The following is a 27430-nucleotide window of genomic DNA, read 5'->3' on the forward strand; positions in this document are numbered from 1 at the left end:
TATCTGCTCCTGCCTAAAGCTCTGTCAGGAGAATGAGTTTAGATTTATCTTGCATGTGTATATAAAGTCATTCAGAAGACCTGAATGGAATTTTTTTGTTCTTCAAGAATTCTTTAGTGTTACTAAACGAATAGTACCCACTTAAAAGGTTTGTTTTCTTTCTTTTTTAAATTTTTATTTAATAGCTTTTTATTTACAAGTTATATGGATGGGTAATTTTACAGCATTGACAATTGCCAAACCTTTTGTTCCAAATTTTCCCCTCCTCCCCACCTCCTCTCCTATATGGCAGGATGACCATTACATGTTAAATATGTTAAAGTATAAATTAAATACAAAATAAGTATACATGTCCAAACCGTTATTTTGCTGTACAAAAAGAATCGGACTCTGAAATAGCGTATAATTAGCCTGTGAAAGAAATAAAAAATGTAGGGGGACAAAAATATAGGGATTGGGAATTCTATGTAATGGTTCTTAGTCATCTCCAGAGTTCTTTCGCTGGGTGTAGCTGGTTTAGTTCATTACTGCTCCATTGGAACTCATTTGGTTCATCGCATTGCTGAAGATGACCAGATCCATCAGAATTGATCATCAGATAGTATTGTTGTTGAGGTATATAATGATCTCCTGGTCCTGCTCATTTCACTCAGTATCAGTTCATGTAAGTCTCTCCAGGCCTTTCTGAAATCCACCTTCTGGTCATTTCTGACTGAACAAAAATATTCCATAATATTCATATACCACAATTTATTCAGCCATTCTCCAATTGATGAGCATCCATTCAGTTTCCAGTTTCTGGCCACTACAAAGAGGGTTGCCACAAACATTCTTGCACATACAGGTCCCTTTCCCTTCTTTAAGATGTCTTTGGGATATAAGCCTAGTAGTAACACTGCTGGGTCAAAGGGTATGCACAATTTGATAACTTTTTGAGCAAAGATCCAAATTGCTCTCCAGAATGGTTGGATGTATTCACAATTCCACCAACAATGTATTAGTGTCTCTGTTTTCCCACATCCCCTCCAATATTCTGCATTATCTTTGCCTGTCATTCTAGCCAATCTGAGAGGTGTATCGTGGTATCTCAGAGTTGTCTTAATTTGCATTTCTCTGATTAATAATGACTTGGAGCATCTTTTTCATATGGCTAGAAATAGTTTCAATTTCTTCATCTGAGAATTGTCTGTTCATATCCTTTGACCATTTATCAATTGGAGAATGGCTTGATTTCTTATAAATTAGAGTCAGTTCTCAATGTATTTTGGAAATGAGGCCTTTATCAGAATCTTTGATTGTAAAAATGTTTTCCCAGTTTATTGCTTCCCTTCTAATCTTGTCTGCATTCGTTTTGTTTGTACAAAAACTTTTCAATTTGATATAATCAAAATTTTCTATTTTGTGATCAATAATGAACTCTAGTTCTTCTTTGGTCATAAATTCCTTCCTCTTCTATAGGTCTGAGAGATAAACTATCCTGTGTTCCTCTAATTTATTTATGTCATTCTTTATGCCTAGGTCATAAACCCATTTTGACCTTATTTTGGTGTACGGTGTTAAGTGTGGGTCACTGCCTAGTTTCTGCCATACTAGTTTCCAATTTTCCCAGCAATTTTTGTCAAACAGTGAGTTCTTATCCCAAAAGCTGGGGTCTTTGGGTTTGTCAAACACTAGAGTAAAAAAGTTATTTACTGTTTTGTCCTTTAAACCTAACCTATTCCACTGATCAACTAATCTATTTCTTAGCCAATACCAAATGGTTTTGGTAACTGCTGCTTTATAATATAATTTTAGATCTGGTACAGCTAGGCCATAAAAGGTTTGTTTTCTAATAAAGAGAAGTGTGTGTGTAAGTGTGTGTGTGTGTGTGTCTGTGTACATTTACACTTACATACAGTACACACATAAGAATGTCGGGTCTGTCTTCCAGAATTCAGAGAAGATTGTTTGCTCTATTTTTCTCTAAATGCACAAAAACCAAAATTTGAAGATATAAACTTGAATTTCAAAATAGTAATATTTTTAAACCACCCATGGAATTCTGTTTGAAGCAGTGTGCCTACCTCACTCTCCCCAATTTATTTATAATTTAGTTAAATGAAAAAGATCTATAAACCATACCATTATTAGATTAGAAACCTGAAGTGAGGAAATTACTCTCTTTTAAGACCCCTAACCAATCATAAAATCAAATGATGCCTTGCCCACTATAGTTGCCTAAAATGGTTTTTGGGATGGTATTAATGGTGATCTTTGAGGATAGTTGCTGAAATTAGTTTTGGGAGTTCTGCTAAGATCCCTTTAGGCAAATATGGATATTGGTACAGTGGTTGTAGTTAAGTCTGAAGTGGGGGATGTAGGGAGTGTGTCTGCCCATATACACATAAACACTTGCACTATACAAATATATATATATTTACAAGCCTGTTTAGAACACTAAATCATTAATGCGGCAGACTCAAATAGAAATAGATCCCTGTGGTAGTATGTTGATTTAAAAAACTACAAATTAACATGTTGTATTTTATTTTGTTAAACATTTTTATTTATATTTTAATATGGTTGGGGCTGCTCAAGGTTGCAAGTTGGACATCTTTGTTGTAAATAATATTAAATTCATTTGGAGGCTCATTAGAAGAGAGATTACATAGAAAAATTGATCTCAAATAATATCACAGCAAATGAGTAAATTTAAAATTAGAATATTAACTTGTCTTTTGAAATACATGCACTAGATGCCCCAGGACAGTTTTTTTTTTTTTTATCTTTTTAAAAAATCTGAATACCCCCATCTCCCCAAAAGGGTCATTTTCATATACTGCTAAAACATGACAGATATTCTGAATCTCTGAATACCATTCCATAGCATTATTTTTTTAATCTTTTTATTGATATTGTAAAAATTTTCCACAGTTTACCTTCCCCTCACAGAGAGCCATCCCATGTAACATACTTTTAAAGAAAAAAAAGAAAAGAAAACCTCCCCTCACTCCCTCAGCAAAACTTATCAATTCATTGAAAAAGTCTGAACATGCTATCAGAGGTGGGATGGGTGTTTTCTGATACTTCTTTTAAGACATTCTTATATTTGTTCTTTGTATTTTTGTAACATGCACTTTTGATTATTTTGTGGTTGTTTAATCCATTTACATTGTTATAATTGTATAATTTTTTTGGCTCTGCTTATTTTAGTTTATATAAATCTTTCTGTGCTTCTGTCGTATTTGTCATTTCTTATAGTAAAGTAGTATTACATTTGTGTATCACAATTTATTTCTTTGCTATCATAAAAAATACTAAAATATTTCACAGACCTAATGCAATCTTTGTATCAAAGAATATGGACATAAAATTTTAGTTACCTTATTTGCATGATGAAAGATTGCTTTCTAGAATATTATGTTGCTTTCAATACAGATCCATCAACAATATACTGTGTCCTTATGTTCCTAGAACCTTTTTTACATTTAACTATTCCCATTTTTGTCATTTTTGCTATTTTGCAGAGTATTAAATGAAGTTCAGAATGTTTTTAATTTTCCTGTCTCTTAGCAATTTGGAGAATTTTTTTTCATATATTTTTTATTTGCAGTTATCCTTTTAAGATTTACTTGTTCATATTTGATCACTTATAAATTAGTGTATTTTTAAATTATTTACACATCTTGAATACCACCGTTTACAAGTTTGATACAAAGTTTTTTTTTCCCAGTTCACTTTTCAACTTAACCTTGATTTTAATAAGTATGCAATAAATTTAACACATTACCCTCCTTGAATTTAATCACATTCAAGTGGATGGATCTCTAATTTTTATTGGCATTATTATTGTTACCCTTAATCTTCATTTTATTAACCTCAAAAAAGTGAACACGTCCATTGTCACATAAAAGTACACTTAAGTAAAATGTATCCACAAAGCTACTGTGTCCTGAAATGTGTACCGTTTGGTCTTCTGTTATCTCTCTTTCAGAAAGGAGTCAGCATATACTTCTATGCCTTTAAACTCATGGTTGGTCACCGCTTTGACCAGAGTTCTTCAGTCTTTCAAAAGTCTTTCTTTATATTGTTGTTTTCCTTGTACAGCTATTCACCTGGCTTTCCTCACTTCATTTTATGTCATCTCATGCTGTCCATTTTGAAGTAGGTTTTTTTTTTTTTTTTTTTTTTTTCATTTTTTTAATGGTGAGGAAAAATTTTATTGCATTCATATATCACAATTTGTTCAACTATTTCTCAGTCACTTAAAAGGCAAATAAAAGCACTCCATTTCTTTAAGATTCCATTTGTTCTCTCCCCTTCCTTCAGAATCAGAGTTTGTTTTGCCTGTGATTATTACCTCCTCAAATTATCTTTTCTTTTAATTTCTGCATATCCTTTATTTAGCTATTTAAGTTTAATGTCTTCACTATGTGTGTATTCTCATCATTTGTTGTCCATTTCAAAGAAGCGAGGTTCATCTGTCCACTTCCCCCACTTCCTTATTTACATATTGTTAATTATATCCCCTACTGAAGGCCATCTCTCATCTTGATCTATATCAGGCCACTGGACCCAGATATCTCTGGAGGGAAAAATGAGGCAGGTGACTTTGCACAGCCCTCCCTCACTTAAATACAATTCATTTACATGTCATGATATCACCTTCCTGATGTCATAATCTTTCAGAACGAAGGACAAACAAGAACAACATACTCCCCAATTCTTTCTCGTTTGAACACTAGTATATTCCTCATTTTATCTGCCTTTCTCCTTCCATTCTTCAAACCCACACAACAGAATCGGCATCCCAGGTTCTGTGTTTTTCTTTATTTAACTCTAATACACTTTAAAGACATTAAAAGAGGAATACAATGGGACATTTATTTCTTCCCATTAGAATTTTAGTCATTATCATCAACTGTTTTAAATTGCTTAAGTAAATTAAACTTTTTAGATTTCTTTGGAGTTTATGTTTTAATTCAAAGTTGATACTTGGCTCTGGTCTTATTAGAAATACTTGAAAGCCCTCTGTTCCATTAAAAGGTCCATTTTTTCCCCCTACTCTACCTACCTTGGTAGGGTTACATTCCTTTTTGTATTATGTATTCCAGAAGCTAGATCATCTTATATGATTCTGCCTTTAGTTCCTTAATACTTAAAAAGTTTATTTTTGGATACTTGTATTTTTTCTTTGATGGGAATGCTGGATATTAGCAATGATAATCTTGAAATTTGTCAATAAGTTTTGAGTGGATTCTTTCTACATTTGATTCTCATTCTAACAGATTTGGATAGTTGTCATTTAGAATTTCTTAAAAGATTGAATATCTATTTATTATAGTTTTCATAGAACACAGTGATCGGTAAGCTATTTTTCAGGTCAGTTGTTTTTATATTATCTTTTTTTCCCCCCCATCTTTTGTCTTTGCTGTCTTATGAAGTCATTATTTTTTGTTTGATCATTCTTGCTTTCAGGGAGTCTAATTCTTGAGTAAAGTGTACCACCACTTTCTCTTCAAGGCTATTTAATTTTCCAATTTTTCTAGAACTTTCATTTCATTTTTAAAAATTCTTCATTTCTTCTAGGTAGTCATTTATAGAATTGTATATGTAAGTACTAATTCTAGAGAGTACTTTTTTCCTTTGAGTCTGTTTATAATCATAGAGTTGAATTTACAAAAAATCTTGATATTGATTGTTTTTTTTTTTTTTTTTTTGATTTGTTCTTCTCTACACCTTTAGTTCCTAAATAGGAATTTTATGCTAGGCTTAGGTTTCTTCTCCCTGTGCATTTTTGGGTAGAGTGATTAGCCTACTTCTTCTTTCACTTAAGTATCTGGCTTCTTATGCTGACTTTCATCTCCTTGGGTTGTGCTGCCCCTATATCTCAGAGGTTCAAAATGCTATATCTTTAGGGACCTCAGACCCCCTGAGCCTGGGCTGTTCCACTGTTGGACAGCCCAGACAAAGCTTACTGTTTGCTGGGCTTTCTGACCACCATGGGGCTTTTTCAGGAGAGTTATCTACTATTGCTGCCTCTGGCTATAGATCTTTCCATTCTACGTGTATCTATCTCAGGATACTCTGGCATTATGCTTTCCTTGTGAAATCCTCTTTCCTATTATCCATAGACTTCTGAGTGATATATTTGTGTGTGTGTGTGTGTGTGTGTGTGTGTAGTGCCAGTATAGAAGATGTCATTTATTATATTAAGTTCCTGGTTGTGTTTTTTGATCACTATTTGATTCAGTAAGAATTTCAGTGTTTATTGGAGTGGTTACAGATGGAAAGTATACTTGTTAACAGAATCTTCTCTGGCTTTCAAATGTGAGTCCACATAAGAGTATGTCAGTATAAGTAGTATCCCTTTAGTTGTTTATACGATCAGCTAATTTTTAACCTAGTAATAGCTGGTTATTCTCCCAAGGTTTACCTGTTAAAATGATTATCTAAGCTAATTTAGAAGTATATTCAATGGTAAAATAGCTTTGTTTTCAAAAATAGTGTCTTGGAAAAGATCCACCTAGGTAATAAGTAACAGTGACACTGAGTTGAATTTGGGTTTTCTGATCATTTTAGGTTTTGAATGCCTTCTTAAACTTCCCACCTGGAGCTTTATTAATAGAGCATGTTAATTTTGAAAGTGATTACAGTGTGATTTTAATATTGTAGCTGTTGTTTTTGAAAGTAAACCAGGGAGTATGATACCTTTCTTGTTTATTTCTGGGATGCTGTTCTGGAAACTAATCTCACAGATATTCATTCTCAGGAATTTAACTTGTTCTTTTGTCCCCAGAAGATAGTCCTGATGTTAATTTGATTTGTAAATATTGAACTTTCAGTATAAAATGACAGTAATTTTCATTGAAGTTATTGATGTGTATCATCCAACTATTTTATCGTCAAACTTTTTCATTTCCAAAACTTTTAATTCATTATCATTATAGCTACATGTACTTTCAGTAAAAATGCTTTGTGAAATAGCCACATTATAAGCACAGTTAAACCTTAGTGATGTATTTTAATGGAAAAAGTTGATAAAAAAAAGATAGCTATGTAATATAAGAGTAATGTGAAGTGCATATTTTTTGTAGGATGTCAAATGATTTTAAATTTGTCTTTTTCGTTTCTAGTATGTCAGCCTTTTAGTGGAACATTTTACTTGGTAAAAGGTAGTGTATACACCTGTGGATTCATGAACTTTAAAAATAGTAACCACTTTAGGCACTTTAGTGTAACACTTATTTTATAGATGATGAAATTTAGGCCCAAAGTAAAGTGACCATGAAAATTAAATAGCCTTTCATATATGAAGATAATAGTAATTGTCATATTTTTGAGTATAGGAAATTGAATATTGCTATCTTCTAGCTATTTTGATACCTTTTTTTTTTAAATATTGATATTATAGTTGATATTATAGTTGGCATTCTTTGTGTATCTTTGAAGCAGATGTGAAAGTTGTATAGTTACTTTGAGAATTTGAGATGATCTTAAAAAACTATTTGAATAATTTATAGACAAGATGGCTTAAAGATAGATATTTCTGCCTGTAATATACAGTATGAATGTTAAACTAATTTCAGAATTAGAGGAAAGTTCTAGAATTCTTTTCTTTGGCAATAGATATTACAGGGAAGCAGGAAACTATCCCTTAGGTTTTCAGTCCATACATTATGTCAGACTGGAAGGATAGGAAAAGGGGATAAATGTTTATATAGTTATCTATTTTGTACTAGGTACTGTGCTAAGTTATGTTTATAAATGTCATTTCATTTGATCCTTGTGAGGTATGTGCTATTATCTCCAGTTTACAGTTGAGTAAACTGAGTCATAAAGCAGTTAAGTGATCTATCCAGAGTCAGCAACTGAGGCTGGATTTCAACTCAGGTCTTGACTTTAGGCTATTATCCCACCAGCTATTTGCTTTTGTATATAGCATAAGATATATGTTTACTACATAATGTATATAATATAGCTTTTTGGATCAAGATCTTTCTATAAATACTATTCACAGAACAGTTGATGATGTATATCTCTGTACTTTCTTAGTGTAGAATAAGGGAATGACTCTAAAAATCAAAAGAGTTGTGATCTTTTTTTACTACTGGGAATTCCACCATTGCTTGTTTCAGTATATCCCCATAGGAAAGCTTATTTTGCAAGAAGTAGAGGTTATATAAGATAATGATCCATACACTTTCATTGTTCATGCATCTTAGGAATAAAGAAAATTCCTTACCACTAGAGGAAAATGCAACAACAGGAAAAAATGAAGCAAAAAAGAGGAAAATTGCTGAAACTTCCAACGTTATCACTGAATCGTTACCCTCTGCAGAATCAGAGCCTGTGGAAATTGAGGTGGAGATTGCTGAAGGGACAATTGAAGTAGAAGAAGGCCTAGAAACTCTAGAAGAAGTTGCTTCTGCAGAACAGTCTATAAAATACATACAGAGTGCTGGTTCCTCTGATGATTCTGCTTTGGCTTTGTTGGCTGATATTACCAGCAAGTATCGTCAGGGTGATAGAAAGGGGCAGATTCAAGAAGAAGATGGCTGTGCATCTGATCCCACAAGCAAACAGGTAGAAGGTATTGAAATTGTGGAACTTCAGCTGTCACATGTGAACAACTTGTTCCATTGTGAAAAATGTAACCGTTCATTTAAATTGTTTTACCATTTTAAGGAACACATGAAATCACACTCCACTGAGAGTTTCAAGTGTGACATATGCAATAAAAGGTATCTTCGGGAAAGCGCGTGGAAACAGCACCTCACCTGTTACCACCTTGAGGAAGGTGGAGCCAGCAAGAAACAACGACCGGGAAAAAAAATTCATGTATGTCAGTACTGTGACAAACAGTTTGATCATTTTGGGCATTTTAAAGAACATCTTCGCAAACATACAGGTAATTTTTCTTCTTTTCTCCTTAAATTAGGTTATTTATGTCAGTTATATAACATTCCCCCCCCCCCCCTCCCCCAAACATACTTTAAAACTTTTAGCAAAATGGTTGCTATTTAAAAGAGGCTGGGGTGGGATTTATGTTGGGGGAAAAATTTTTTTTCTACATTCTGTTCTCCTTAGTATTGCAAAAAATTTTTTTATTGTTGCCATCCAAGCTGTTTGCACAAAATTACTGGTAAATATTTGGAGGCTTTTAGAAACAAAATCGTTATCAATGACTAATTTTATCATTTTATACTAGATTTTTCTTTTTTTGAGGTGGAAGAATAAAGGATAATGAGACTAAACAGTAAAGACTAATCATTTGAACTTATGGCAATAAAAGAAAATAAAAATGGCCATATTCAAAATATTTTAGAAAATCTTAATTGCAGTGAAATGATCTAGTTATTCCCTTGCATGTTTTATATAATGTCTATTTCAGCCATCTCTTAATATCAAATATGTGTTTGGGGGATTCCTCAAAATATATTCAAATATTTCCCTTTTCTGTCTTAATTAGGAGGTAGGAATATAGGAGGCATAACACTTTTCCTGGAAATTTTAACTTGGCATGATAGAATAGTCTTTGCCTGATGAAGGATATAAAGTGTTACAATAAGGTTAGAAACTCCCAAAGACTATTCAAGCATTTTGCTACCTTTCATCTTTAAAGATAGTATCAATGATCCGCTGTCTCTGACACTGCTCTTGGTTTGGTATTATGGAGATTTGCATGGCTATCTTGTGGAACTAATAAATACATAGAGTATTTATATCATGAAAGGATTTCAATTTTATTTTTTTCCTTCATGCCTTTATATATAGTTGTTTAATTTTCAAAAATAGTGCTCCTGCTCTGGATATTTTTTTCACCTTTTTCTATTTCACCAGAAGGTGGCAGAAGAAATAAAAGAAAGTTTCTAGAAGCTCTGATTTTTGCCTGCTTGCATTTTGGATTTCCTTCACAGGCTAATTGTACAATATTTCAGAGTCCAATTCTTTTTGTACAGCAAAATAACGGTTTGGACATGTATACTTATTGTGTATCTGATTTATACTTGAATATATTTAACATCTACTGGTCACCTTGCCATCTAGGGGAGGGGGGAAGGGGAAGGAGGGGAAAAATTGGAACAAAAGGTTTGGCAATTGTCAATGCTGTAAAATTATCCATGCATATAACTTGTAAATAAAAAGCTATTAAAAAAATTAAAATCCCATCTTCTACCCAAAAAAAAAAGAAGAAGCTCTAATTTAAAAATCCACCAATAGGAAGATGCAGAAACTATTGCCTATAATAGTTCTGATATTTTTTTGTGAGTTTATTATCTGTAGTACGTTACCAATATTGAGAAAAGTAGATTGTTAACAAAAGTGTCAAATATGGTTACTGAAAAAATTAACACATGACAAATTAGAAAACTTGAGTATTAAAGGATCCTAAAAATTTAGTCTTGGGACAGCTAGATGGTATAGTGGCTAGAGCACGAGCTCTGGAATGAGCAGGACTTGAATTCAAATGGAGCCTCAGACACTTAATTCTTAGTGTATGATCCTGGACAAGTCACTTAACTCCAATTGCCTTGTCAAAAATAGTAAAGGCTCTGTGTGTGTGTATGTGTATATGTGTGTGTATATGTATGCATGTGTGTGTGCCTGTACACAGGCATTTATTTATTGCCATATTTCTTTCCTTTAAAAAATTAGACTAGCAAATAACTGCATGTTTCCTTTTTTTTTTTTTTTTTAACTTACATGTCTTTATCCTTCTTTTACTGAAGAAAACTAAAGAAAATATCTTTGTAAAATACATCTCCTTTTGAAATATTTATTGTGCAGCAGAGAATTTAAGTAGATACTTTCTTGGGGTAGACAGGGTTTAAATTAAAGAAGCAGTTAGCACTTAATTGCTTGTTTTTAAATACCATAAATAAGATAGCAGAGAGGACAAGTAGGCATTCTATCTTTTCAGCCTCTCACCTTTCTTTCCTTAGCCTCTGTATTTTTTTTTTTTTTAAATAACTTTTTATTGATAGAACGCATGCCAGGGTAATTTTTTACAGCATTATCCCTTGCATTCACTTCTGTTCCGATTTTTCCCCTCCCTCCCTCCACCCTTTCCCCCAGATGGCAAGCAGTCCTTTACCATGTTGAATGGGTTGCAGTATATCCTAGATACAATATATGTGTGCAGAACCGAACAGTTTTCTTGTTGCACAGGGAGAATTGAATTCAGAAGGTATAAATAACCCGGGAAGAAAAACAAAAATGCAAGCACTTTATATTCATTTCCCAGTGTTCTTTCTCTGGGTGTAGCTGCTTCTGTCCATCTTTGATCAATTAATAGCCTCTGTATTCTTACCTATCTTGGTTTTTCTTCTTGATTTCAATGGTTATCATCTTCTAGGATTATAAATGTACTTCAGCTCCAAACCTACATTATAAATTGGGTGGAAGGAAAGAACTATATTAGCAAAAGTAATAGACCAAATAATTAGGAATTGATTGTGTTAATAAAGAACAAGGTTAATATAAAAACTGAATGATCTCTGAAGTTAGCCATCCCCAAAGAAATTAAGTATGTATTCCTTAATCTCTAATTGATGTAGAACCCATCTGAGATGAAGAAGGAAAAGAAATCACAATTCAATTAAGAATGAATCCACTAAACAAGTAAACTGGGTTGATTTTTCTCTACAACTTGTAGTACTTTAAATTTATTCAAGAAAGTCAAGTGTTGTTCCCTATTATGATTGCTGTAGAATAGAATGCAGGTCTCCCTAGAGGTTTTAAAGCAAAGGCTAGATATCCGTATTTTGGTTACGTTGTAAAGGGAATTCCTGTTTTGAGTATTGCTTTGATTAGATGGGTTTTGAGGGCTCTTATAGCCTTGATGGTCTCTCTGTGACAAGTCAGAATATTTAATTTTATCGTGAGACTTTCTTAAACATTCTGACATCTTTTGAAATAATTGAAAACATCCAGGGGTTGGCATAGAATTGTCCCAAAATTAAGTAAGTTGTCAAAGATATATTAATGGTTTCTTTGGAGGTTTTTCATTTATTTATTTATTTTTACAAATACTTGTAAAGATAGTTTTCAACATTCATTTTTTATAAGACTTTGTGTCCCAAATTTTTCTCTCTCCCTCTTTTACTCTTTTATCTTCCCTAGATAGCAAGCAATCTGATATAGGTTAAATATATGCAATCTTTTAAACATAGTTTCATATTTGTCCTGTTGTGCAAGAAAAATTAGACTCTAAGGGGAAAACCACTAGGAAGAAAAAGAAACAAAAGGTAAAAATACTATGCCTTAATCCACATTCAGTCTCCATAGTTATCCCTCTGAATATGGATGGCATTTTCCATTCCAAATCTGTTGGAATTGTCTGAGTCAGAAGATTTTTTTTTTTATTATTATAGCTTTTTTATTTACAAGTTATATGCATGGGTAATTTTACAGCATTGACAATTGCCAAACCTTTTGTTCCATTTTTCCCCTCCTTCCCCTTCCCTCCCTCCCCCCTCCCCCCAGATGACAGGGTGACCAGTAGATGTTAAATATATTAAAGTATACGTTAGATACAAAATAAGTTTACATGTCCAAACCGTTATTTTGCTATACAAAAAGAATCGGATTCTGAAATATTGTACAATTAGCCTGTGAAGGAAATTTAAAAAAAAAAATACAGGCAGGCAAAAATATAGGTATTGGGAATTCAGTGTAATAGTTCTTAGTCATCTCCTCTTTCGCTGCGTGTATCTGGTCCAGTTCATTACTGCTCCATTGGAACTGACTTGGTTCATCTTATTGCTGAAGATGGCCAGGTCCTGATCCTGATCATTTCACTCAACATGAGTTCGTGTAAGTCTCTCCAGGCCTTTCTGAAATCCTCTTGCTGGTCATTTCTTTCCGAACAATAATATTCCATAATATTCATATGCCACAATCTATTCAGCCATTCTCCAATTGATGGGCATCCACTCAGTTTCCAGTTTCTGGCTGCCACAAACATTCTTGCACATGCAGGTCCCTTTCCCTTCTTTAAGATGTCTTTGGGATATAAGCCCAGTAGAAACACTGCTGGATCAAAGGGTATGCACAGTTTGATAACTTTTTGAGCATAATTCCAAATTGCTCCCCAAAATGGCTGGATGTATTCACAATTCCACCAACAATGTATCAGTGTCCCTGTTTTCCCACATCCCCTCCAACATTCCACATTATCTTTCCCTGTCGTTCTAGCCAATCTGAGTCAGAAGATTTAGTGGAAAAACTGTTTCTGTAGTATTTATGGAAAGAAGTAACACAAAAGAAAAAACGAATAAAGAAGGAATATTCTTTGCTACTGATCTACTAAATAATGTTGTTGGGCCTTTATATTTCTGGTGAGAAATATTCTAAGACTTGGATGATTTTGGGCAGGGTTCCATTCTTGATTCTCTTTTGGCTTGATTTTAGATAGAAAAATCATTTGTTCTCTATGTACTTTAGTTTCTATGTATGTACAACAGGATGATAATTATATATATCACCTGTTAACATCTTTAAGAACAAGCTGGTTGACTAATTTTTGATTTAGTAGATAGTAGATCAAGGATACAACAGAGTCAAAGTAAACTTGGTAGAGGGTTTCTGACTTCATTTTGAAGAATATGTTCTATATATTTATAATCAATTCAATAAAGGTATTATTTAGTACCTGCTTTATACAGGGCACTATGTTAGGTGCTAGAGAATATAAAGAAAAAAACAAGTTTCCAATCTTACAAATCTTGTGGCCTTCTTGATAGATAATAACTTGTATACAAATAAGCACAATGTTATTTGAGGAAGGAGAGAACACTTCATTGGGAAGATAACGGAATAAATAGTTTCCAAAGAGGCAGTACCTGCCTTGAGTGTTGAGAGAAGATAAAAGACTCTGAGAGGGGGAAAAATGAGCTAGTACATCTCAGTAATGGAGAAATAACTTGTACAAAATTGGGATATAAAATATCAAGTTCAGATAATAGATAATTGTTCAATTTGACTACATTGTCAAATGTGGGGAAGGGAATAATATGAAATGCACCTAGAAGGGTAGATAGATGTCAAATTGTGAAGGATCTTCAAAATCCAAGTTGGTATTTTCAATAGGAAATATTCAATTTCAACCAGTGAAAACTTTTCAGGTGAAGCCATGGCCAAACCTATGCCTTCTTAGGAAGATTATTATTATTATTATTGATGATAATAATAAATATTTTTTATTTTCAAAATATATGCAACGATAGTTTTCAACATTCATCCTTGCAAAACCTTGTGTTCCAAGTTTTTGTCCCTCCTTTCCCTCTACCCCTCCCCTGGACAATAAGTAATCCAGTATAGGTTAAATTTGTGCAGTTCTTCTAAACATATTTCCCCATTTATCATGCTGCAAAAGAAAAATCAGATCCAATGGGGGGAAATGAGAAAGGAAGGAAAAAAAATCAAGCAAACAACAAAAAAGGTGAAAATTCTATGCATGTTTTAATCCACATTCAGTCCCCATAGTTCTCATTCTGTATGCAGATGGCTCTTTCCATCACAAGTCTCTCACAGTTGATCATCACATAATCTTGCTGTTGCTGTGTACAATGTTGTCTTGGTTCTACTTACTTCACTTAGTATTAGTTCAATAAGCATCTCCAGGCCTTTCTGAAATCACCCTGCTGATTATTTCTTGTAGAATAATACTTCCATTATAATACCATAACTTACTCAGCCATTACCCGGTTAATGGGCATCCACTCATTTTCCAGTTCCTTGCTACTACAAAAAAGAGGTGTCTACCAAGCATTTGATGGGAGTGGAATTCTGTTGAGACAGTGGGCTAGATATAAAGATTTAAAATTCACCTGAATTCTGATGAGGGAAGAAAGGAGACAAAAGAAAGCAGAATAGAATCATCCATACAGAGATAGTTGATCATCCTTCAAAAGAGACTTAAGAATAAGCCATTGAATTGCTAGAAACTGAACAGTTTCATGAAAGCCAAGCAAAGAAGAAAAAGAAATGCAAGAGGAGGAGAGAGAAGTGCCTTATAACAATTTAAATAGTCTTGTCTTTGTGAACTTCACAGATATATTTGTTTTATAGCAGAAATTACAATTGCCATTTCATTTTTAAGACTTTACAGATCCAAATAGTATTTTTAAGGTATAATTCTTAACAACAAAGCTACTCTCGTAAAAGAAAATTTAAATCATTTTAAAGAATATTTTAAATTTGATAATGTAACAATTCCTAATTGTGTCTCCTTTTCAATTTTTTTTCTTTGGTGTATTTTAAAAATATTTGTTGATGCTCTTTTCTTTTTTTTTTTTTTGTAGTAGCTCCATCACTATCCATTAATTGAAGCCTCTCCTTTGTAACAATGGTACAGTGTTTTGTAACAGTAGTACAGTTAGGCAAAACAAATAACATATTGACTATATTTTTAAAAATATAGCAATCTGCACCTCGAGTTCATCACCTGTCTGCTAGAGCCAGGAAGTATTTTTCATTATTAGCCTTCTGAAATCAAGATTATTATTAGTCACTGTATTTATTGGTCAGAGTTCTGAAGTCTTTCAAAGTTCTTTTGTTTTATGTTGTGCCCCTCAACTATAGATTGTTCTCTTGTTTCTGCCCATTTTACTCTGTTCATTGAAGTGTCCCCAAATCCGTCATTGGTCATATTTACAGCCTGATAAAATTCTATATTACACAAATATACACAGACACATATGTATGTATGTGTGTGTGTGTGTGTGTATGTATGTATGTGTGTGTGTGTATATATATATATATATATATATAATATATATATATATATATATATATATGCACTACAATTTGTTTAGTCATTTTCAGTTGGTGGCAAGCCACTTAATTCTCTTAATTTTGAAGTATAGATCTTCATAGAATATATATAGGGTGTCCCAAAAATCTTAGTGCATTATAAAGCTATATATATATATATATATATATATATATATATATTTCTCTGAGTAGTGACAGTAACTTAAATATAGCAAGAAGAAAAGATAGAAAGTATTTCCTCCCTGCACTCCCCCTAATCTTGGCATACTGTCCTAGAATTATACATAGGGGTTGTGTTAAAACAAAGCAGATATAGTGTGATAGCAAGACACATATATAGAGAACAGTGGTGGCCTGGCCAACTCATAACTGGAACTGCCAGATCTCTCTGACTTCTTTCTGTAGCACATCTTCACAGAGTTCACTTTGGGGCATGGTATCAGTGATGGAAGAGCTGTGCTATTGCTCTTCTGGGACAATGGGGTCTTCGCTGGATAGGTCATTGCATGTAAACCTTAGGGATTTGAAGGTAAACCAGTCTAGAAACTTTCTAAGTCTTCTAAAGGTTTTAATTTTTTTTCCTGATTATATTGAATACAGTGGAATAGTTTTTATGTAATGATCTTATTGTGTTTATTTAACTAAAAAAAGATTTGGGTTTTTACCTGATAATAAAATTTATAATACTCAAACTCCTATTTATTACTTTTAAATTTTGGGAAGCACTTGTAATCCATAATATGCAATTTAGTGCTTAATTATCTACTGCATTATGACTCAGGAGAATAATTAAAATAGATAAATTTCACTTTCTTTTTTTGTTCCTCATCTCAGGCTTGTGAGACGGCAAGTATTCTCATTTTTCAAATGCGGAAATTCAGATTTAGGGACATTAAGACATTACATAGATCTGAAACTTAAAAGAAGATTCCTTTTTAATGCTTTTCTGAATCCTCCCCTCCCTCCCCTTTTTTTAAAATGAAATTCGGTATTTGAAGACTGTTGTAAATATTGGATTATGCAACCTCAGAGTTGGAAGGGACCTGAACTTCTTAGTTCTTAGTGAAATCAGTTATGTTTACAAGAATCCCTTTCTACAGCATCTCTATGAAGCAGTCTGTGTTTTCCTTGGAGACTACTAGTGAATGTAATCATTTATTCTTAAACCTTTTTTTTCCCCCTACTTATAGTTAGAAATTTTCACACTATATCGAACAGGTAATATGTGTCTCTGTCCTAGTTTTTCCCTCAGCAAGGAAGTAAGATAAATTTAATAGTTTTTTCCACATGACAACCGAGTGTGTGTCTGTGCCTGTTCTTGTCCCTTTAAATAATGAGATAATCATGCTTATGTTTGACTATTATCTCATATCCTAAAATTCTCTGATTCTGATTTCAGTGTTAAGCCATCTCCTGGTAGAAGTTATATACATTAGTAATATATGTAATCCTTTCCCCCAAATGAACTACTGATATACTAGGTTAATTGATATTTTTATTTAAGAAAAAAATTAGAAGATCATTAAATGGATCTGAGTCCAAATTAAAGGTGCTTCCTCAATAGATATTGTAATAGTCTTGTTAAACTTGATGTACTGAATAATACTATATTTTCCCTTTTTCAGATTCTATAAGAACTTCTTATTCATGAACAATGAATTTCCCATGTCCCCAAACACCAGTGGATTTTCAGTCCAGTTATAAAGAATTCTAAAATCAGTCTTTGAAGTGATCTTACTGTTCCTATTTCCTTTAATTTATAACTCTATTCCTCTTTTTTAATAGGTGAAAAGCCTTTTGAATGTCCAAATTGCCATGAACGTTTTGCTAGGAATAGTACACTCAAATGTCATCTGACTGCATGCCAGTCTGGTGTGGGGGCTAAAAAAGGAAGAAAGAAGCTTTATGAATGTCAGGTATGTAAGGTTTGCTTTTTTCCCCTCCTATTTTTTTTTTTTTTTTAAACACAGGAAGTCTGTCTTGTAAATATTTGAAAGTGAGACCTTGTGGTTTTTTTCCCCTTGGCTTCTAGGATATCAGAGCTCAAAAAAGCGCTTTATTAAAATGCTAGGTGGATTTAGAAATCAATAAGAAGAAAGGCCACTATTTTGACTCTTAGTAGTAAATAGAAGAATGATTTAGCTCAACCCCAGGGTACAAAGATTTTTATTCCCTAAATTTCCAGAGCTATCATGAAAACTCTATAATTCCAGACAATAGCAGGTCCTGAATGGATATTTTATTTTTGAAAAATTCACTAAGTTCGTTTATGTCTACCTGAGCCATTTTAAGCCAGCTCTTTGAGGGTAGCTGAAATACTTCCCTATAACTGTTGTAACCTGTATGTATTCCAGATTTTAGCCTAGGGAAATGTCACTGTTACCTTCTGTTACTAGTTTAGAATATAATAGGACCACTAATATATATGTAAATATAAATGAGTATTATTACAAAAGATCTGTTGGTTGAATCTGTAATCTGAAGTGAAAGAAAACTACAAATGTGGAATTAGCTTGGCTAAAGATAGATGGCAAGTTATTAGGATAGCTGTATTTAGAACAGCCTGATTGACTTCTTTTTTCTATATTAATGTCCTGTGAATTTTGCAGCTCAATACTGTCTCATATTTTTTTTTCTAATTTATCTAGGTGTGCTAACTATTAAAAGCTGTTTCACCAAAATCGGTCATTAAACAAAACTTGAACATTTTAAGGATTTTGTTAGTGGCCATTTTGTTTTGATTTCTTTTAATGATGTAACAGATTTCAGAAGTTATTCTATAACAAGCACACAAATACAAAATGCCAAGGAACTGGGTTAAAAAAAAGCAAGCTTTCACTTCTCACCAAAAATGACCAAGAATTAATTGATATTATTTTTATTTTTCCTAAATTAAATTTCTAATTGTATATACTTCTTATTTTAACCAAGAAATGATGGGTCAGAATATTTCTTAGTAGCATATTTTGCAGTTATGTTGTTTAACAATATTGGTCATTTGATAACAATACAAATCATATGTCTAAAAACCCTGTGAAATAAAAAATTCTCTTCTCCCATCTTATCATAGTTTATATTCATTGAGAATTGAGGCTATAGCTTTTAACTTTGTTGTTTTGTGCACATATGAAAAATGTCTCCAATAATATGCAAGCAAAGTAAAAAAATTATCTTAATTATTTTACAGTTAATCCATAATATTCTTAACTTACTATCAGAATTTATTTTAAGGAATATTCTTTTAAAATAATGTACATTTGTTTGAAAGTTTGTCATGTGCTTAATGATTTCAGGTCTGTAACAGTGTATTTAACAGCTGGGACCAGTTCAAAGATCACTTAGTGATTCACACAGGAGATAAACCCAACCATTGTACCTTATGTGACTTGTGGTTTATGCAAGGAAATGAACTAAGGAGACATCTCAAGGAAATACACAACATTTCAGAACGAATAGTGACAGAAGAGCTTCTTTCTGTAGAGACAGTGGAAACTGAACCTGTGACATCGATGACTATTATAGAACAAGTGGGGAAGGTGCATGTATTGCCACTGCTTCAGGTCCAGGTGGATTCAGCCCAAGTAACTGTGGAACAGGTCCATGCAGATTTGTTAGAGGACAATCAGGTGCAAGGAACACAGGTGGAGGAACTACCAGAACAGGTCCAAGTCAGTTATTTAGAAGTGGGTCGAATTCATACGGAAGAAGGAACGGAAGTACATGTAGAGGAGTTGCATGTTGAGCGTGTAAATCAAATGCAGATGGAAGTACAGAATAACCTTCTAGAAGAAGCTGACCTAGAGCAAGGAGACCCTGAAATCATGGACCAGGGAGAATTAGAAGAGAGTAAAGAGAGCCAAGCAGATGCTGCTGAGGCCAATAAGGAAGATCACGAACAAGGTGAAGATTTAAAGACTGAACCAATGGTAGATGGACAAACTTTAAAAACAGAAACCTAGGATAGAAAAGCTGTGCCAGTTGTAGGATGAAATACCAAATGAATATTTTTTTTTTAATTTACATTTTGGGTTTTTGAACTAAGGGCAGTGTGACTATCCTTAGGAAAACAGACAGGTGGACCAAAGCTAGAATTTTTCCTATACTGCTGAACCGCTCATATTATCCAGAACTGAATTTTCTTCTTTTTTTCCTTTTCTTTTTTTTTTTTCTTTTTTTCTTTTTTTTTTTTCTTCACTAAATGCCACAGAGGAAAAAATTTTTTCCCAGAAATGGGGTAGTTTTGAAAAGTTGATTAGTGGAAACTTAAATGGATTGCAACTTATTATACTGTTTGGTATGAATGTAGCTACTTTCATTGTGATAAAAGTTCCCTCTTCCCAGGTCATTGCCCTTCCTGAAACATTTTGCATATTATAAACTCACATGTGAAATCATTAGAATACATATACATGTTCATGTATTCTAATGCATGTTAGAATATGTAGAAAACACAGGTTTGCATGAACCAAACACATTTGTCACTGTGCCGTAAAATTTTAGCTTTTGGATTTTACCTCCCACCCCAGTGTTCAGTGAGGCCAGCTCTGCGGCAGGGACAGAGAAATGGTGTTCAAAGTTTCAGAATGCAAAAAAATAATAATAAAACCCACACCCATGTGCCTTTTTCAAAACTGACTAAACTTCTATAAAGCTTCTTTAGCTCTTTAAAGGTTTGTGTGGTAAAGAGCCGTGTAGATAATGCTATAGTGCTTTATATTTTTGTGTATAATTGTCAGCTACCAATTCTTTTTCATTTAAGTTTGATTTCATACTGTGGCAGTTTTTTAAAGGGCCATTTACAATTGGGAGATTTGGCTGCATCTGTGGTAAATTTTATTTGGACAAAAAGTTGCACTAGTATTTTACCACCAGATGGAAAAAAGATTAAAGAAAGGTGTCATTTAAAATTAATGTATTTAAAAGCAAGTACAGAGAAAATATGTATATAATATATCAGGCTTTGGTTTTGAAATGGAACCTTCCCCTCTCCCCTATTCTTAATGTAAAGATCTTGTGCTAAATCTTTTAAAGCCATATATATGAGTGCTAAACTGTGGATTTAAAAGTAGGAGTGTAAATATTTTTAATCAGTATTACTTGGAAAATAAAGTATAACCAACCACACAAAATAAACCGTGATATTATTTCCTTGATCTGTTGAACAATTCAGGAGGTATTTTAATGTTTTAAAGTAAACTTTAAAATATTTTGTGCTTCTAATTTTTAATAGTTTACTTTGTGTGTATGCATGTATCTGATTCTGTGTTTTTTTTTTAATGTACCCAGTACATAAAGGGGTTATGTTGGTGACTACAAATACAAACCCAAATATGGAATTCTAAGTAAGGAGCAAACCGAGCTCAATAAATCTTACTGTTTTTGTTTTATTTTTAAAATTTGGTTTTTATTTGATATTTTTGTTGTCATGGTTTGGAATCCTTTACTAACCCAACAAGGACAGGGAAAGGGAATTCTAAATTACATGACTAACAATTCCAACATAGTGGGAATTCCCACAAAGTGCAGTGTGGGAAATACACTAAACTCATGTAAGGTGATTCTAATGTCAATGAAACCTCTTTTGTAAAACACAGAAACAAACTTTATTTAGTTCTTGGTAAAGTAAAAAGTGGTAAACAAAAATAGTTGAATTTTTCAGATATATTTTATGTAGATATATATCCATGGCCATTATGTAATTATTCTATAGAACTTATTCACTTAAAGGATTTATTATGAAGCCATTTAATTATACTAGCAGTGAATTTCAATGAGTATGCATTCAATGAGACTTTTGGAGTTTTGAATTATCTGTAATCAAAGCTTTGCCAGATAGGGGTCCTCATAGACATTATATAAAAGACTTAGTCATAATCTAATGAGTCTGAAACTGAAAATAGCCTTGGCTGCACCAATAGGGAAGGCCAAAGTATGAAATGGGTTTATTTTTAAACATAATCTCCTTTACTTGCAAGAGCTCTGCTCATAAGATGAAGATCAGCTGCAAAGGCACATTGAAGGGTCAGATGTTGCTGCTGAACTTTCAGTTTGGCAAAGTATTCTAATCCAGGTTAGCGTTTTCAGCAGAAGAGCTGGTTAAAACCAAAAAATCCCCATCAAAAAACATTTCTCTTCACCCAACCCTCTCTTCCTTGAAGCTCTTAGGGAAAAATGTAACTACTCTATGGTTTTAAATCCTTATGTGAATTATATATCATTTGGAGTTAGATAATCACTAAGGAGAGATGAAGACTTTTGTCTTTTCATGTTACCAAAGAATTAGCTTGACAGTCCTCTGTGTACTAGATCATAAAAGTCAGGTAAATGTACAATGAAATCTTTAGTACACTATATATGTTATAAGAAACTGTCTTCAGACATGTTACCTTTTTTACTCCTTAATCCTTATTGTAAGGATCATATGCTAACTTTTAAAAGCCATAGATATTAGTCTAACATTAAGTCAAAATACACTTCACAATGTCAGTGTGTGTACAGACTTGGGAACCTTCAAGCAGTAACCAGAATCTCTGCAAAGCATTACAGTATTTCCCGTGGACCTTCCTAAGGCTTATTTGAATCCCCTTTTACACACAAAAAAGGGCAGAAAAACTTAGTAGTAGTTGTTTTGTTATTCAGTTGAGTCCAATTCTTTGTAACACTATTGGGTTTTTTTGGGCAAAGAGACTGAAATGGTTTGTCATTTCCTTCTCCAGCTCATTTACAGGTAGGGGAAGTAAGAGGCAAATGATTAAGTGACTTGCTCAGGGTTACAAATGTCTGAAGCTGGATTTAAACTTGGGTCTATTTAAACTCTAGGCCCAGCAGTAGAGTCTGTTGACAGTGTGTTAAATGTTTACCTAATATGGGAAGATAAATGTAATTAAATCTTATTTATTACATATGCTAAATCCAAACATTTATTTTGTGCAAAGTGTTTTATTAGACTTTCCTGAGTGGAATATGTATATTACATTTATGCAAATAAGTAAATAAGTCATTTCAGGAGAGTGTGTGAATATTTATGGAATCAGGAAAGGGAAAAGACCCTATGGGAAACAGCACCTAAGGCTTGCTCTGAAGGAAGCTAGAAATTCTTACGGTGCAGGCAAGAGGGAGTTCACATCAAGATCTTTGGGAGCCACAAAAAGTATGGAGGTAAGTAATGTCGTGTAATGTATCATGAATGATTTAGTTTGGATCAGAGAGTGTGTGCAGGGGGATAATACAAAATATGATTGGAAAGGTAAATTAGGAGCCTGGTTATGGAGAATATTAATTTATTAGGCTGAAGATACTGTATTTTATCTTGGGAAGATAAGGGTCCATTGAAAGGCTTGAGAGAAGGGAACTTGGCCCATTTGTATATAAGAAGGTCAGTTTGGCTGCTGTGAAGAGGGTGGAGCTAGAAAAAATGAATTAGACTATTACAGGAATCCTCTTGGCTATAGAAAGTCAGAAGAGTTTCAGCTGTTACATTATTAAGATTCTGCCTTACAGTTTTGAGGATCCTAGGTTCTAAAATTTGGAAGGTACCTTAAAGGTCATCTGGTCCAACTTTATTTCGCAAATGAGGAAACTAAGGCCTCAGGGTAGAAATGACTTAAAGAAATTCACACTGTTTAGGCAGCAGAGCCAAAAGTGCGCATATTAACACTTTACCTCTTTTTGAGTGTATAGTTTTTGTTCAGGTAAGTCAAAATTAAATTCTAATTTGAATTCGATGTTGTTCAGTTGTGTTTGACTTTTTGTAACTTCATTTGGAGCCTTCTTTTTTTTTTTTTTTAAAATAGCTTTTTATTTACAAGTTATATGCATGGGTAATTTTACAGCATTGACAATTGCCAAACTTTTTGTTCCAATTTTTCCCCTCCTTCCCCCCAGCCCCTCCCCCCGATGGCAGGTTGACCAATATATGTTAAATATGTTTAAGTATAAATTAAATACAATATAAATATACATGTCCTAACAGTTATTTTGCTGTACAAAAAGAATCGGACTTTGAAATAGTGTACTATTAGCCTGTGAAGGAAATCAAAAATGCAGGTGTGCAAAAATACAAGGATTGGGAATTCAATGTAATGTTTCTTAGTCATCTCCCAGAGTTCATATCTCACCATAGGGCTGTGTGGTCCTAGACAAATCACCTAAGCTGTTTGCCTAACTTGCTCATCTGTAAAAATAAAGTGGAGAAGAAAATGGCAAACTACTATCTATTATTGTTCAGTAAGAAATGACCAGCAAAATGATTTCAGAAAGGCCTGGAGAGAATTACATGAATTGATGTTGAGTGAAATGAGCAGGACCAGGAGATCATTATATACCTCAACAACAATACTATGTGATAATCAATTCCGATGGACATGGCCATCTCCAGCAATGAGATGAACTATATCAGTTCCAATAGAGCAGTAATGAACTGAACCAGTTACACCCAGTGAAAGAACTCTGGGAGAAGGCCCTAGTACTCTATCCACTGTACCACTTAGCTGCCACTAGCTGAGTCTGATAAGAACTGCAAACAGTATTTGAAGCTTACTGCTAATTGTTTCATGTATAATAGTAAAGCAGCCTAAACGGTCGTGGTACAAGGATTCAAATTGAAAACAAACTTCATCAAATTAGCTGCCTTGACATAACTGGTGCTTGACAGTTAAATTTAGAGCATTTAGATATGTAACCCATAAAACATATGACTTAGGATGTTTCCAGTTGACAGAATTATCTGTGTAGCTCATTAGATTTGTCTGAAGAGCTATTATACTTGAGTTCTTGGCTTGCAGAGCACATAAGTGCTTCATGAATATTGTTTCTTTAGTCTTTTTAACATCTCCAACATGTAGGGAAGAAGAAGAAGATCCTTTTCTTCTAATTTGCCATATCAAATGAGTAATACTGGTCTTCATGTTTTTCTATAATTAAATTTCACATGGCTAATGAATGGCATGTATATCATTACCACTAAAGCCATCACAATCATTCTAAAAATCTGAACTGGAAAGACTCAACATAGATAACATATCTTTATATTTTAAGAATGAAAAAACATAGTTGCTCTTCATTTGGAGAATACTATGGGGAAAACGGGGAGATCAATAAAGGAAGCTCATCATATGTGAGAAGTGACCATATTTAATTTTTTGTAGGAAATCATATCTGGATGCCCTTACCTGTGAGCTATTAATTGTGATCTTAGGTAAGCCGCTTCTCTGACAGTTTCCTTATCTAGTGATTCCATTTAACTATGACCTCAAAGATTTCTTGCAATTTCAAAATTTCACTGATTTTCAATAAGCTTGTCTTAATTGAAGTTGCAGAAAAGTTGCTGCTTTGTATTGGTAGAAGTTTCCTTGCCTGGAGTTTGAGATAGTAATAACATCAGAAGTCTGGTCTTCAAAAACAAACAAAAACTTTTAGAAGGTTTTTGAAATAGAATACTGCCTTTTAAATATAAGAAGATTAAAAAAAAATCAGAATCTGTTCTATTGAATTCAAGTTGATTCTTTTTAATAGCTTTTTATTGACAACATATGCATGGATAATTTTTCAACATTGACCCTTGCAAAAACTTATGTTCCAATTTTTCCTCTTTCCCTTCAACCCTTCCCCTAGATGACAGGTAGTCCCATACATGTTAAATATGTTAAAAGTATATGTTAAATACAATATATGTATACATATTTATACAGTTATCCTGCTACACACACACACACACACAACACACCCACACCCACACACACACACAATCAGATTTAGAAGGTAAAAATATCCTGAGAAGAAACAAAAACGCAAGCAAACAATAACAGAAAGAGTAGAAGTTCTATGTTGTGTTCCACATTCATTTCCCATAGTTCTTTCACCGGATGTAGCTGGTTCTGTCCATCATTGATCAACTGGAACTGATTTGAATCCTCTCATTGTTGAAGAGAGTCACTTCCATCAGAACTGATTCTCATATAGTATTGTTGAAGGATATAATGATTTCCTGGAAATTTCACTTAACATCAATTCATGTAAGTCTCTCCAAGCCTCTCTTTATTCATCCTGATGGTGATTTCTTACAGAAAAATGATATTCTACAACATTCATATACCATAATTTACCCAGCCATTCTCCAATTGATGGGCATCCATTCAATTTCCAGTTTCTAGCCACTACAAAAAGGACTGCCACAAACATTTTTGTATGTACAGGTTCCTTTCCCTTCTTTCAGATCTCTTTGGGATATAAGCCCAGTAGGATCACTGCTGGATCAAAGGGTATGCATAGTTTGATAGCTTTTTTTTTTTTTAAATAACTTTTTATTGACAGAACCCATGCCAGGGTAATTTTTTACAGCATTATCCCTTGCATTCACTTCTGTTCCAATTTTTCCCCTCCCTTCCTCCACTCCCTCCCCTAGATGGCAAGCAGTCCTTTACATGTTGAATAGGTTACAGTATATCCTAGATACAATATATGTGTGCAGAACCAAACAGTTCTTTTGTTGCACAGGGAGCATTGAATTCAGAAGGTATAAATAACCCGGGAAGAAAAACAAAAATGTAAGCAGCTTATATTCATTTCCCAGTGTTTTTTCTTTGGGTGTAGCTGCTTCTGTCCAAGTTTGATAGCTTTTTGAGCATAGTTCCAGATTGCTCTCCAGAATGGCTGGATGTATTCACAAATCCACCAACAATGTATCAGTGTCCCTGTTTCCCCACATTCCCTCCAACATTTGTCACTATCTTTTCCTGTCATCAGCCAATCTGAGAGGTGTGTAGTGGTATCTCAGAGTTGTCTTAATTTGCATTTCTCTAATCAATAGATTTGGAACACCTTTTTATATAAGTAGAAATCGTTTCAATTTCATCATCTGAATATTGTCTGTTCATATCCTTTGATCATTTATCAATTGGAGAATGGCTTGATTTCTTATAAATTTGAGTCAATTCTATATATATTTTGGAAATGAGGTCTTTATCAGAATCTTGAATTGTAAAGATGTTTTCCCAGTTTATTGCTTCCCTTCTGATCTAAATTCGAGTTGACTTAACACTGAAGATGCTAGTTAATGGCTGGCCATGAACTAAATGCAAATTTGTGAATTCACTGGAAACAGGTTCTCCACTGATAATGGGTCTCTTAGTTCCAATAGTTCCTTGAAAATAAGGATTGCCATTTTTGTTTTTTTATATCCACAGTACCTGTTACATCAATAAGCTGAATAAATACTTGTTAAATTCTAAATTCATACTTTGTCCATTATCATTCCCTGATGCTGATATAAACTAGATGCCAGATTTGGCCAAATAAGATTTCATCAGAATTACAATAGTGGCTATGGATTTTTGTTATTTCAGAGGAAATGATAAAGGTGTTTGTCTATTAATATATCTAGAAAATAATTTATAAATTTATGTATGAATATATATTTTGTTTACATGTGTGTTTACATTTGTCTACAAGTATTATTGATATATTTTTTAGCATAGTTAGAGGCATCTGAGCCCATTAACCAATGTGTACTTTATTAAACATCTAGAACAATCAAAATTAATGACATCCTATTTTTAAAATTTTTAAAATTATATCTGATAAATTAAAATGTTATCTCAAGGTCATCTTAATGTACATTTCTCTAATCAATAATGATTTAGAGCATTTTTTCCATATGGACATAAATTATTTT

The 27430-nt window shown here is 33.3% G+C and overlaps 1 protein-coding gene across 3 annotated transcripts in view; it reads left to right on the forward strand.

Annotated features, from left to right (window-relative positions):
* The window catches only part of ZNF131 (zinc finger protein 131), a 29169-nt gene extending 8014 nt beyond the window's left edge, over window positions 1–21155 (forward strand). The window contains exons 5-8 of one of the 3 annotated variants that reach the window (XM_051990465.1): window positions 8205–8565; window positions 8668–8890; window positions 17545–17675; window positions 19053–21155. In XM_051990465.1, coding sequence (XP_051846425.1) covers window positions 8205–8565; window positions 8668–8890; window positions 17545–17675; window positions 19053–19718 — 1381 coding nt within the window. In that variant the 3' untranslated portion in view covers window positions 19719–21155. Of the gene's footprint in view, window positions 1–8204; window positions 8891–17544; window positions 17676–19052 lie in introns of those variants that run through there. The other 2 variants (XM_051990470.1, XM_051990462.1) reach the window with 2 other exon arrangements.
* The last annotated feature ends 6275 nt before the right edge of the window (window positions 21156–27430 follow it).

Source organism: Antechinus flavipes, chromosome 1 (genome assembly GCF_016432865.1).
Source record: "Antechinus flavipes isolate AdamAnt ecotype Samford, QLD, Australia chromosome 1, AdamAnt_v2, whole genome shotgun sequence".
Classification (NCBI taxonomy): Eukaryota; Metazoa; Chordata; class Mammalia; order Dasyuromorphia; family Dasyuridae; genus Antechinus; species Antechinus flavipes.